Source organism: Acanthopagrus latus, chromosome 13, assembly GCF_904848185.1.
Source record: "Acanthopagrus latus isolate v.2019 chromosome 13, fAcaLat1.1, whole genome shotgun sequence".
NCBI classification, from domain to species: domain Eukaryota; kingdom Metazoa; phylum Chordata; class Actinopteri; order Spariformes; family Sparidae; genus Acanthopagrus; species Acanthopagrus latus.
This window is the reverse complement of record NC_051051.1, coordinates 24,566,328-24,579,891: the sequence shown is the minus strand read 5'-3', so window position 1 is coordinate 24,579,891 and position 13,564 is coordinate 24,566,328. Positions and strand designations below refer to the sequence as shown.

The 13,564-nt window shown below is 42.5% G+C and overlaps 1 protein-coding gene across 1 annotated transcript in view; it reads left to right on the top strand.

Moving 5' to 3' along the window:
• Positions 1–11,888, top strand: part of LOC119031040 (polypeptide N-acetylgalactosaminyltransferase 10-like) — an 89,749-nt gene extending 77,861 nt beyond the window's left edge. Inside the window, exons 9-12 of the mRNA XM_037119156.1 lie at positions 1,047–1,268; positions 1,363–1,479; positions 5,536–5,685; positions 6,661–11,888. Of these exons, the coding sequence (XP_036975051.1) occupies positions 1,047–1,268; positions 1,363–1,479; positions 5,536–5,685; positions 6,661–6,825 (654 nt within the window). The 3' untranslated portion in view covers positions 6,826–11,888. The remainder of the gene's footprint in view (positions 1–1,046; positions 1,269–1,362; positions 1,480–5,535; positions 5,686–6,660) is intronic.
• Positions 11,889–13,564: the final 1,676 nt, after the last annotated feature.

Genomic DNA, 13,564 nt, shown 5'->3' with positions numbered 1-13,564 from the left:
CCACTTATAAGTTTAATTACAGTGGGAATAAAGTGCTGTAAATGCTTCCTCCAGCACTTTATTGAAACTGTATGATCTTTAGGGCTGCAACTAACAACTTTCTACATCTTTGATTAATATCCTGTAAATAATTGTTTTGTCTATAAAGTCAGTTTAGCTTGAAAATGACATCATCGATAATCAAAATATTTCCATGGCTGCACCACTGCATCGAACAGAAATGCTCTAAATGATTTCCCAGTAGTGCAGGAGCTGTTTCAGGTTAATTTCGGGACACTCATGGTTTGAAAAAGGCATTTGTGTTCATAAAGGTCATGTTTTTTCATTTGATCTTGTTATATATTAATTTCAAGATGAAGATAAATTTGGTGTTTCAAAAGATGTCAGCGTGAAATAAAAAAAGCAAAGAGACAGAAATTTAGTCTTGTCTGAAGCCACCTTTTGAATTAGCACATAATTGAGTTCAGAGTCGTATCTGCCGTCGTGACTCGAGACAAGTTGCTTCTATTTTTTCATCCCTCGCCTTCTGGGAGACGACGCCGGGTCCTGTGTGATGACTGGCTGCCTTTCTGCCGAGCCGCTTTGATCACTCTGTCATGTCAGATCAATCAAAACATCAAGGATGGCAGGATGTAGAGAATGACGGCTTCGTCTGTTGTTTCAATGAAGACTTCATGTCCACGAGCACAAAGATCTGCTAACAAGCCAGTTCAGTCGAGAGCTTTGAAGTCGGGGTGCTTTTTTACTGTCTGGCACAGCGGGAAAGATTTCTTTTCGAGTCGACAAATCAGTGACATTTACACCACATAACAAAATGATCACAGCGTAAATGATTCCTCTCAATGTAGAAACCACTAAGTCACTTATTTTTCTGTTTCTTACCACTTCTCGACTCTTTTTCCTCTTTCCTCTGCTCCTGGATCAGACCCTGCATCTTAGAAATAAATCACTTTAGTCCCTGTTCGTCCTTTCTCTTTCTGTCTCTTTATTGTTCTGTAGAAGTTGTTGGATGTCGACTTCTTACTCGTCATTGACTCTGATTTCAGAATCTGAAGCGCGTGGCGGAGGTGTGGATGGACGAATACGCCGAGTACGTCTACCAGCGTCGACCCGAGTATCGCCACCTGTCAGCAGGAGACATGACGGCCCAGAAGGAGCTGAGGAACCACCTCAACTGCAAGAACTTCAAGTGGTTCATGAGCGAGGTGGCCTGGGATCTGCCCAAACACTACCCGCCGGTGGAGCCTCCTGCTGCAGCGTGGGGAGAGGTACAGTCACCGTTACAGACATTAATGACGATCCTGCTGAATGTCTCTTCTCTCCTTGTTTATGACTTTACTGTCATGTGTATGTCTGCTGCAGGTTCGTAACGTGGGCAGCGGCATGTGCATGGAGAGTAAACACTTTGCATCAGGGAGTCCCATCCGCCTGGAGAGCTGTGTGAAGGGCCGGGGCGATGTGAGCTGGAGCCACGGACAGGTGAGCAGCAAAAATCAAATGTCAATTAATAGAAATAAAGTCTGTCAATAGTCAAGTGGTCTCTCAGTCAAAACAAAACAAAAGATGTAAGTTACAATGACTGGAAATCTATGTGGCTCAGAGACCAGAAGAACACACTGTTACCTCGAGTAAAACCTGTTGATTTCTCTGGTTCAGACATTGTTGGAAACATCTGAGATAACATCCAGTCACCTGCTGAACAGTGCCGTCCCTTTTCCAAATACTCAGTTCCACAAAACATCGAGAAAGGAGCCGATACAAACTATATCAGGTTAATGTTCAGTGGGCAATTTGGGGGCGCAAAATGTCTGACAAATAGGCCAAATAAATAAATGTATTAGCATATGAAATAATCTTATGTCAAATATTGTCAAGTTATATTATGCAGAATTTGGGTTTGAGATTGAAGTGTGTCGACATGTGCAGCATTTATTGTCTCACTGCTGAAGCTCTGAAAGTTCTACCTGAAAAAAACAAACAAAAAAAAAAAAAAACACAATATTCAAAAGCTGTGTACTCCAGCAACAGCCCCACACTTTGGCTTCACAGTGGTTGACACGAGTCCAAAATGGTGGATGCGAGGAAACATCTCCGGGCTGGATTAATGAAAGAAAGAAAAAAAACAAGGAATGTAGCAACAAGTCCTGCAGGCGAGGCAAGCGTGACTACAGATAAGAGTCGAGCTCCTGCTCCTCAAGCAATGGAAGATACAACAACAACAGTTCAACTGGGCAGCCGTTCACACCGACACCAGCAAAACTGTTATTTTACTGTGGAACATCACGGCAGGTTTGTGCTGCTCTCATGTGGTGCATCGTTCTAGCAGTTCTTAGACTTGCATTAAAGTTAAAAAGTCACGCTGCTGCATCACTCGTTGATGTCACACTCCAGGAGCGCACATATTCCCAATTTAAAGACGCGACACACACACCATCGGTCCGACCACGATGTCTGATGGTCGCTGTAATTCTCTCTGGCCGCTCTCTGGATGCAGTGAATAACAAGAAAGTAGTTTACAGGGGCAAATCTTCCCGCTCCACCCCGAGAGGAATGATGAGATTTCACCTCTGTTGGTAGATTATCTCGTCAGTAACGCTATTTGCTCTGCTAAACACACATTAATGTCAGTGGAGCTAACACAGACACATAAACGGCGCACACAAACACACTGTGCTGCTTCATCATCTTTTCATTGTTCTTACGGAGTCTGTTTGTTCTCGCACGTCACACCGAGGATCTTTAAACTCGAGCTCGTAATACAACCTTAATGGATTGAATGTCCCCTTTTGTTTCCTCAGCTGAAATACTGCGCCTCACAGCTCTGACACTTTAATTGCTTTAATCTGAAGATGCATTGTAGTTTAATCTGTGTCACAGTCTGTATTCAGCGCCAGCGAGAAATGGATTCACTGCAAATCACCGGAGGCCCTCCAGCAGCTGTCCTTGTCGGGGCTTTTTGATTCTGTACGAGAGGAGAGGAGGAAGTTATTCACAAAGTCTTCATTAGCTGGAGCAGCGGCAGCCGCCTGGATGTTACTGACAAGATTTCAACAAGGTCCAAAATTAAATCACAGACAACAAAAATATGAGAAAGCAGAATCTCTCTGGTTAAGAACTGCAGTAAAAGCTAAAGAAGTCATCGGTCCTGACTGCTGAGTTCATCGTGGTCATTTTTAATGCCGGGGACTGACGGTGACAAACAATTAGATAAAAAGGGACGATCATCAATCACAGCCTCCTGTACGAGTCTCCTCAGTGTGCCGAGTCATCACAATCTCACTGCAGTTTTTAGATAGATCAATATAGATGATCGGTAAACTCTGGGGAGCTTCCTCAGATGGTACAGGGACTCTTTACTACATCTGTCATGTGTTAAATTGCAGTTTTGTCACATGCATACAGATTCAGAGGAAACACTCACTTTCTGTGTTTTGTCTCAGTGCCACATCCACATGAATTATACTTCAAATAACAACTAAATATTCCAGTGCCAGAATTATCACTGCTTTAACTTTGATCTAAATTCCTAAACGATGGAGTGCAGCTATTAAATAAAAGCCTCTTGTGTTATACTGCAAACTAGAAGTCAGCCATTTTAAGAATTTTTAATATTTTTGGCCATTTCCAGGGGTACCAACTCCTCCTGATATGCTGAGGTGTTATTCCTTTTAGATGATACAGTCTGTTATTAAACTGTAAAATACCCAGACTCTGTTACATGTTTTCGTCAGTGTTGCATAACCACATTTGAGAGATCATTGCAAAAAATGTGTTTTTTCGACCGATATATAATGTCAGCCCCAAATGTTAAGTATCGGGCTGGCTCCACTTTTTTTTTTTTTTTTCTGAATTTAATAGTTGATCATCTATGGATTATTGCAGCTCCAACTAGCAGTTAAAAACAACTAAATCTCAGTGTGATGAGACAACTCGGCAAGCTCTGCATACAGGGACGTGAAAAAACACCTCATCCTTCAGAACGTCACATCTATGAAGACATTCTTTCTCAGGTTCATTCTTGACTTTGGTATTAAGATTATTCTGTGTGAATATACCTGCAGACTTTGATGAATATGTAATTTTTATTCTTTACACAGTCGATAAGAATAGGATTGAGCTGCCTGCTATAGTGTTTTCAACTCCGTACAGCTGTAAAGTCACAAGCCTGTGAAACATTTAACCTTGATTAGCCTGTAAAATGCTCAGCACCAGTCAGACTGAACCCTGAACCTTTTAGCTGCTCAGTTTTCAGCAGTAGATTAGTTGTTTATCCACAGAGGCCACACCAGCTTCTGATCCAAGGTGAGGCAGAAACAAACTCTTACAATTAATGGATTAATAGTATAAGCCAGTAGAACCAAACACAATATCCATCCAATAATAGTGAATGCAAAGGCTCCAGTAAAACTCAGTCAGGGGAACCATGACATTTTGTGAAAGAGGAGTAAAACTTTATTTGTGTCCAGCCAGTAAAATTGAGTGCAAGGGGTCAAGGCCGGAGTCTGAAGGGAGGAGGGATGATAAAAGTCATGAAGATTCATACAGAATGAGTCAGTGTGAGGTACATGAGACAGAACTTTTCTCTGGCTTTGAGGTTGTTGGAGGTTAAATGGGGGCACAACACTGAACATATATTAGTGTCTCATGTCTTAATGGACACAGTTACTAAAGGTCAAATCCACAAACTTTAAAGACCATAATGCCTGAATCTGCTGTTGGTTTCACATCAAGCAAACCACCAGAATGAACAGTGGCAATCTACATTTCTGCAAACAGTGTCTTTGGGTTCAATTTTGAAATGTATGTTGCAACAGCGCTGTGCTTATGCACATATCATTTTAACTTAGTCTGATTGAGAGCAAGCAGTTGTGGCTTCACTTATTATTGCCCATTTTGAGTTTTTTTTGTCACTGTATGGTTAGATTTAGGCAACAAAAAGACTTGACTAGGTTTAGGAAAAGATTTCCTTCTGACCAAAGTGAACCAAGTGCTGGTTCTGGGCTGGTTCAGAGTTCAACCTGCAAAACTTTTTTAATAAATGGCATGAGAGTCGCCGTAGTCACATCATTCATTCACCATATAACAGTCTGTATCTCCAATTTCCCAGCATTGCTAGGAACAACTATGATGGACTACATCGACTCTTGGTTTCAGTTGGCCCTTGGTCAAGATAACCAATGTAAGCTGTGGAACTCTGGAACCAGAGTGTGTTTCTGAACTGCTGTAGTCAAAAAGGGTTAGACACTTTCACAACGGTAACCACGTGTTCGAGAGGACGGCTTCATCCATGTGCGTATTTTTCTTTTTCACGAGTCAAAGCTTGTCAGACATTACAGAAAGGCTGTCCTTGAACAGTGGTCTGTGGCTTGGCAGCAGTCTTGACTCTGTAACTTCTCCACTGAGCCCTGTAGCTGTAGACATTTACAAATTTGAACATATCTGTGGCTTTTCATTATGGCGACTGGACGGTTTTTCTTTGTTTTTAGAATATTTTAACTTGAAATCGTAGAGATTGTGACACTCGTTTTCCTGCAGGTGTTCACATTCGGCTGGAGAGAGGACATCCGTGTCGGCGACCCCATGCACACCAAAAAAGTCTGTTTCGACGCCATCTCCCACAACAGCCCCGTCACCCTGTACGACTGTCACGGCATGAAGGGCAACCAGCTGTGGCGCTACAGGAAGGTACAGACAGCCTCATCTGTAAACATATTACCTGTGTGTGTGTGTGTGTGTGTGTGTGTGTGTGTGTGTGTCTCGACCTCTCTCCTCTGAACATTGTGTTTCTCTTCCTGTACAAAGCAACAAAGCTCCAAACATAATTGCTATAAAATAAATGACTTCAAGGCTTCTTAAATCATTGCACAGAGTTCTGCACATTGAGACTGAACGTGCCCTGAGGCTGATGGATATTCATAGGACCTCATTATGCCGTTGTTATGCATTTAAGCTCGACTATTACAAAAAAAACAGGCCATGCAGGAGGCCACATTTGTATTTTTATAGCATTCCGAGGATTTAATGTAGTGTCACAGAAAGGTTTTTTTTTGCAGCATTTAACACTTAGAAACAAAAAAGACGAGAGAGGATGATAACGGCTCAGCAGAGCACTTCTCGAAAATAATCATTCAAATGCAAAAGGTCTCTAACATGACTAAACTTTACATTATGAATTGATTTGTGTTTTTATATTAAATATTTTTGGCACATAAACATCTTGAACTAACCAATCTTAAACCAATAATATTGTGGCTTCCACCCATCAATCAATCTTAAGCTGTAAGTGCTGAGCGAGTGGCACAGAGCTCAGATTTTTGTGGGCCAGGCTTCACTGATTACTGTACAGAAACACATTTGTAACAGATTTGGGTGAAACTAAATGATATTTTTGTCCTCGGGCTTCTGCCTGAACCATCAGTGATTCACAGAGTTTTTCTGATAAACAGATGGCTTCACTTGTTAAAACATAATAATAAAATACATAATGGTGCTGTAAGACTTTTGAATGTCAGTGAACGCACCACCAGCAGTGCTGAAAAGGTTCCTGCTGGCAACCACATCACCACAAGAAGATACTGTGGTGGCCTAAAAAAATCACCAGTAGGCTCAGATGAAAAGATTTTTCATTCCTTCCCGTCTCTCTCTCCCTCCGTCCTGCAGGACAAGAGTCTGTATCACCCGGTCAGTAACAGCTGCATCGACTGCAGCCCCAACGAGCGGCGGATCTTCATGAACACATGCGACCCGTCTTCTCTCAGCCAGCAGTGGCTGTTTGAGAGAACCAACTCCACCGTGCTGGATCACTTCAACCAGGGCGCCAACTGAGGCCCCGCAGCATCCACAGAAAACTCCTGACGCAGGCAGACTGCTGCCGCCGATGAAATGGAGTTTTTACATTTACTCCAGTTCCTCATTTACCTGCCCCTGAGGTGACAGCTGCCTCTCTTTGGCGGTGAGGCAGGATGGGATACCTGCAGGGGAAGTTGGTTAAACACATCGGTTAGAGGAGAGACTGATCTCTGATGGATGGGTGTGTGTTTTAAAGTGACTGTGTGTGTGAGATGTATTTGTTCTGTCATAGCGTCGCTGTGGCGGACGGTCCGCCTCGCTTCCCTGATTTTGCTGTTGATTAGTTATCTCACACTCCTCTCCTCTCTTTTCTTATTTCTTTTGTCTCCTTTAAAGTTTATTTATTGCCTCTCTTTCTCCCTTTATCCTCGGTCTCCATTTCTTTCCCCATCCTGTCTCTCCTGCTTCGCCTCTCCCTGCACGTCCGTCTCTATCTGCCTGCATGACTGCATCTTTGCCCACCTTCTTCATTCTCCCTCTCAAATCCCCTTATGTCTCTCCAGCTCTGACATCCTCCCTGGGGGGAGGAGGGGGGAGCGCTCCTACTGAGCCAAAGTCATCCTGACACCTGGGTGAAGTCAGGCAGAACCACTCTGAAAATCAACTGGTGAATTGATTCTCCTTTACAACCCTCATCCACCCCGTGTTCACTCCCTCGTGTCTCCTGCTCCCCCACAACATGTAGTTCCTCCCGGTCCGCTCTCTGTCTCTCTGCTTTGAATGTAGCCGCAGGAAGTTGACAAAGAGACGCTCCTTTTTTTCCTCTTATTTTGTACTTTCCTCGTTATTTGATGAGTCGTCCGCCGCCACGTTCTTGTGCGGACTATCTCTTGCTGGCTAAGGGCTTGTTTGTTGTTGTGATGGTGGTGGTGGTCATGGTGGTGGCATGAGTTGCCTCCCAGAGTCTCCCTCTGCTTTCACTGCACCCTTCGCTGCTTCCCAACCGACTCCGCCAATCAGTCGCCGGAGCGACCTCGTCACACACGGCTGAGCACGGGGTCACATCATGGCGCAAAGCAGCGGGCAGCGCCACAAATACGCCTGGCTGCCCGCCTGCCTGGCTGGATGGCTGGCTATGTGACTGGCAGGCTGGCTGATTCGCAGCAGGGCCACCTGATTGGCCGGTCACCAAGCTGACACATCACTTTCAGCGTACAGTGTGAGCAGGAGGAGAGAGACGGATGGAGGCAGCTCTGGGATTGAGACAAATGTGGGGTTTTAAATGCATAAAGCACTTGTGTAATGATAAACTTGAATGAAATCTTAGTGCCTTGTCGAAGAGGACGAGATGTAAAGTGTGTGTGTGTGTGTGTGTGTGTGTGTGTGTGTGTGTGTGTGTGTGTGTGTGTGTGTGTGTGTGTGTGTGTGTGTGTGTGTGAGGTGCAGCGTGTCCATCTCAGTGTAGAGGACGTTTCACTTAATTCTGGACTTTTCTTGAACCCTGAACTGGAGTTGAAGCTGACTTGACCTCGACTCTGGCGAGGACACTGAAGGCACCACTGGTTTCTGCTTTCTAAATGAACACACATGTATCCGCTGGCTGTGAATAGAGCTAAAGAGACTTTCCACCTTATTTTTCCTCCTGCCTTGAAAAGTTAACTTTAGCCCTAAGAAGACCTCCGTTCTGTTTAATCATGACATGATGCTGTTGTGTTGTTTTTCCCACCTGTTCAATCCAAAGTACTTTCATGGGAAAAGGGAATTATTGTAATTACTGTGTTTTGAATCCCGTTTTTGTTTTCTTGTTTTTTTTTGCTTTTTCTTTTTAATGAAATGTTCTGTCGTGTTTTGTTTTTGATCCTGTTGTTCAGCCGATGTTGATTTTGTTCGACGTGGTGTTCTGGGATGTTCTGGGATGTTCTGGTCTGTCGCCCGCATCGCTCTCTCTAATCCGATTATGTGAAGTAGAACAATGTACAGCGTGTGCCGTTTTAATCATCACTTCCAGGTGTTGTGCACTGTTCAATCGGTGTAAAACCAAAAACAAAATGTCCTCAAACATACTTCAGTCAAAGTATTTGGCTGCAAATCAGGCTAACTTAATGACATTAGCAGAATAAAGCTTGGCAGTTTATGTTTCTGCAAATTGTGGATATGTGGAAACTCCGTTCTTGTGTTTTACGTGACAACACTGTGCTTATGTTCTGTTGATAGGTTCAGGCAAAAAAATCCGCTTGACAGGGTTTGGAAAAGATCACGGTTTGGCTTAAAAGACCTGGTTCTGTCTCATTTGGCAGAATCATCAAATGCCAACAATTTCTTCTGGTTTTGTAGGAAACTGTTCCATGTGATTATTAGTATCGAAAACAAACGTGTAAAAGCAAGAAAGATACATTTCCAAATAAATCTTGATGAAAGTTGCAGATTTTATCAACGCAAATATCTCAGTTGATAGTTTTTAAGGTGAAATGGAGCAGCAGCTGTGATCAGTATTTACCTGAGAATCCTACTTACATAAAAGTAAACATTTCATGTTAAAATGTTATTTTGGTAAAACTGAAAGTCACCAATACAAATAGAATTGAAAGTTTCTGATATTAAATGTGGTGAAGTAATTTTCCAAGGTGTATTTTCAGCATCAAAAATTGATGTGAATTAGGAATACATGTATGTATCAGCAGTTTACTAACGTTCAACTGATTTTCAGCCTAAAAAATAAAATACATTTGTTAGAAAATGCACAGCAGTTAAATCAGCCAAATTGTCATCAGTCAGCAGGACGTCACCTTCAGACTGAAAACTGAAATCTGTCAGTCTGTTTTTTGGACTTGGAAACTGGCTCAACCATTATTGTGTTTGCTTTTTATAAAGTCATGATATCCCTGAGATATTTCAGCCTATTGTCTGCTTTGGATATTTTATCTGCTGCAGAGGAAACGTCAGAAGTTTGAATTGAGAACCAAAGTCACAGATAATTAACAGTATATGCATAACTTCCCATGCAACACGTGTCATCTTTCATCATTTGTGTTGAAGTTTGAAAATCCTCTTGTTGTAATCAGTCCTGTCACCTGTCTCAGTGTGTGGAGTCGGCCCTGACCTTTGACCCCCACGCCTGGACGACTTGTCCTCTGTCAGATTGTTAAGAGTTGAGCAGGAGTTGCTGCTTCAGACCACAGAGTCACTGCAGTGGCAGAGTCTCCACTACAGGACCAAACCAAACACCCGTCTGAGCGTTTTACACCGTGGTGACGCCACAGTACCAGTGTTCTCACGTGAACACAACTCTGTTCGGATCAGAAGAACAACCTGCGCTGTTCAATCATGTCACTTTATTGTGAAGGACTGTTTAATACCAACACTGTACTGAGGGACAAAGCTGTGCAAAGAGCCGGATACACATGGCAACATCTTGGGCTACTTGTCTTTTTCCTTTTTCCACATCAGAACAAACTATCTGGTTTGTCTGAGTCCACCAAGCTCGTCTCACAGAGCGGCCGCAGTGTCTCGTACAGTAAATACTTGACTGACTTGATTCACGGCGGCTAAACTCTTGATAACAGAGGAAGGTTTTTAGTTTATTTTTTTTATTTTTTATTTTTTCCCTCAGTCCCTTCTTATTCAATCAAGTTTAATCAAAATAAACATTTAAATCTGCTCTATCTGCATCAATTGTACTCACTCAGATTCCAGCCACCTAAATATATGTTGTTGTTTTTTGTTTTTTTTTCCCCCATCAAGGTCTACAAATTATTCTCTGAAAAATTACGAGAATAAAACAGTTTGAGAAGAAATACATTCCTGGATCTGTTCCTTTATCCTGATCCACACCAAAAGTAATAGGATCTGTTCTCATCCTCAATCCGAGTTCTGTAGAAATCCGTTCAGTAGTCTGTGTGATCCTGCCGACAAACAAAAACAGACGGGGGCAAAAACACAACTTCAAATTTAGTTTAATATTGCTGATGTGAGCCGCAACAGCGATAGAATGAAAGCAGGTCAGGTTTGTGTCCATCAGTGGAGCTCTTCTGCCTCCAAGTGGCCAAAAAATATCAGTCAATGCAGCTGGAGGAAGTAGCTCACCAAGTAGTATTTAGCATTCAGTCTCTGGTTTGACAACATGGCCGCCCCCGACTTGTTCTTCCAGCTGGTGCTCAGGCTGCCTGCATCTGAGAAACGAGGGTGATGTTGATACAGGACTGTTCTGTGGGACAGATCCAGGCCAGCTGAAGCAAACGAGACGACACATCCTCGTACCTAAATGATCGAGTTGTTCCCAACACGTCTACTGCAGTTGGTCAGGTTTATGAAACATTGTGGTGTATCGCTACGTTACTTCGAAGTCAAAGTGTTTACGAACGTTCGTGGTCATTTACAGCGTCATTAACCTGAGCTGTAGAAACAGGACTTCAGGGTTGTTCTCCTGAAATTAGCCGAGTATTGCCCAAGATGTTGCTGACTGTATCCACTGGAGTGAACTCTTAACCGAGAAAGGGTGAACGTATAATATTGTACCTTTTACTGTTGCACATCAAACTGTAACTTAGGTCGAGTTTTTGAATCTTAAGGTGACATTTTACATTTGAGTTTATTCAGCTGTTAATCTACTGTGGTAGAGTGAAATCCCTAACGACTGTGTATCCACTCATGGAAAAATCATTTAACAGCAGAAAATCTCTTGACTTCAAGCTACTTTTCCACGGTTTGTGGGATAAGATTAGATAAACGTACAGCCCTTTTTTTTTTTTCGTTGTGATGATTCTTCCCCATGTTGTTGTTGGTCAGACTAAAAATTTGTTGAGCAATGTAAAGAAATCTCATTTTATAAGAGCAAAAAGGTTTTTAATGTCCACGGCCGGCGTCGGGCCAGTCACACACATGTTGTGTACGTGTGTGTGTGTGTGTGTGTGAGTTTTGTCGTGTAGGGACGTGTACATTTTGTATCTCATGAGAAAATATCCGATATTTTTTTCTACTGACATTGCAACTGTAAAAGTGTATTTAGATATTTAACAAACTGTACAATTTAACTGGAATTGTATGATATTTTTGCTGAAATTGTAAAATAAAAAGGTTTCTATATTTGGAGGAAAAAAAAACTGTCTGTTGTGATGAATTTAATACAAACGTGATGAGATGAAAACGTGCTGCCATGTTGGAAGAAGCGTCTCATCTACCTCAAGCAGGTGAACGTTTCCTGTTTTTCATCTAAAATTCACCAGGAAATGACGCTCCTGTCCGTTCTCAGCACTTGTCACAGCTGACTTAATGCTGCCCGACAGCCTCGTATTGATTTCCTCCGTTTCTTCTTCAATCCTGGCCGAGGTTCAAATGTTCAACCTGTCCAGGTGGGAGTACACCTGTCTGAAGAAAGCTGCAGCTTCATGTGTTCACACAGAAAATGTCTGCAGTTACAAGGTTAGAAAACAGCTGCCAGAAAAAAAAAAAGAAAGAAAAAAAATGGTTGTTTTTTTTCATCTCCCCTCACTTTACTTCCTCGTCAGGCTTCATGTTTTTATTGCTGCAATATTTCAGAGACGGGCTGATCCCTGAGTAAACCCAGTTGTTTGATGTGTTTTTAAATACCCCATGCACACGTGTTTTCGAGGCTTCTGAAATTTGAAAGTTCTCTAATGAAATATTAATTTGTTTTCATTTCACACGAGGAAACGCTGATGAAACACAATCAGACATGCTGGAGCGGAAGCCTTTTAAAATGATTCACAAGCGGAATCAAAGTTTGTGCAAAACTTCAGTGTCTTCATGACACATGCATGTTTTTTATTAGTATTATTTCTACCAGTCATGAGGGATTTTTATTAATTCTTCTGCAGTCCATAATTTTCCGGTTCATAAAATGTTCCCTCCTCTCAAAAGTCACTCCAGTTAAACCACTGGCTGTGGTTATTCACTGGGGGCGGTAAAAAACAAAGAGCAACTTTTCCAGCAGGGGTTAAAGTGATGAATTAGTTCTGAGTGCTGTATCGTAGGCAGCTGGACGTGTTTCAGTTTCCTGAAGACGTTTCACCTCTCACCCAAGAGGCTTCTTCAGTTCTAACTAACTGGAGGGGAGCTGCGGGCGTTTAAACTCTGTGTGGGAGTGTCCTCTGTAGGGGTGAGAGGGGAAACGTCTCCAAGAAACCAAAATGAGTCCAGTTGTCTGCACTATAGCACGTAGTATTACCATGACCCGGATGACTGAAGACCTTCATCTGCACAGAACACATTAGGATTAAATTTGACTCAAAGCAGTGCCCAAGTGCAGCTGCTGTTGTGGCCGCCTCTCTGCTTTCATGCACTGTTTTTAAAGGCAAACAGATGGTTCAGACGTCCAGAAGAAGACGTGGACAGACGAGAGATCCTTAAGTGTGGCAGTTTGAACCAGTTACATCAAGTCAGATGTGTTCTGACTCCAGCTTACGCCGGAGATATACTTGCTTCACATTAACACACCCATGCTGGCATGACACTGCTCCTTCTGCTGTTGAGTTGCATCTTGCGTACATTAAGCATTAATTTCTGAGGGATCGCAAGACTGATGCCCCAAACAAACACAGGATACACAAGCCTGTTGTTAAAACCAAAGTATAACTCCGGCCTTAAGCCACATAGTTTGTTTGAGTCTCAGTCAGTATAGTGCAAAGATTCTGAATATGAAAGCTGATATCTTCAAATTTCACCAAACTTCACAAATCAATGTAGGCTGTGAACACACAAACATAGACAAAACACATGCAAACCATAGATTTATAGCAGAATCAGATGCCGTACCTAA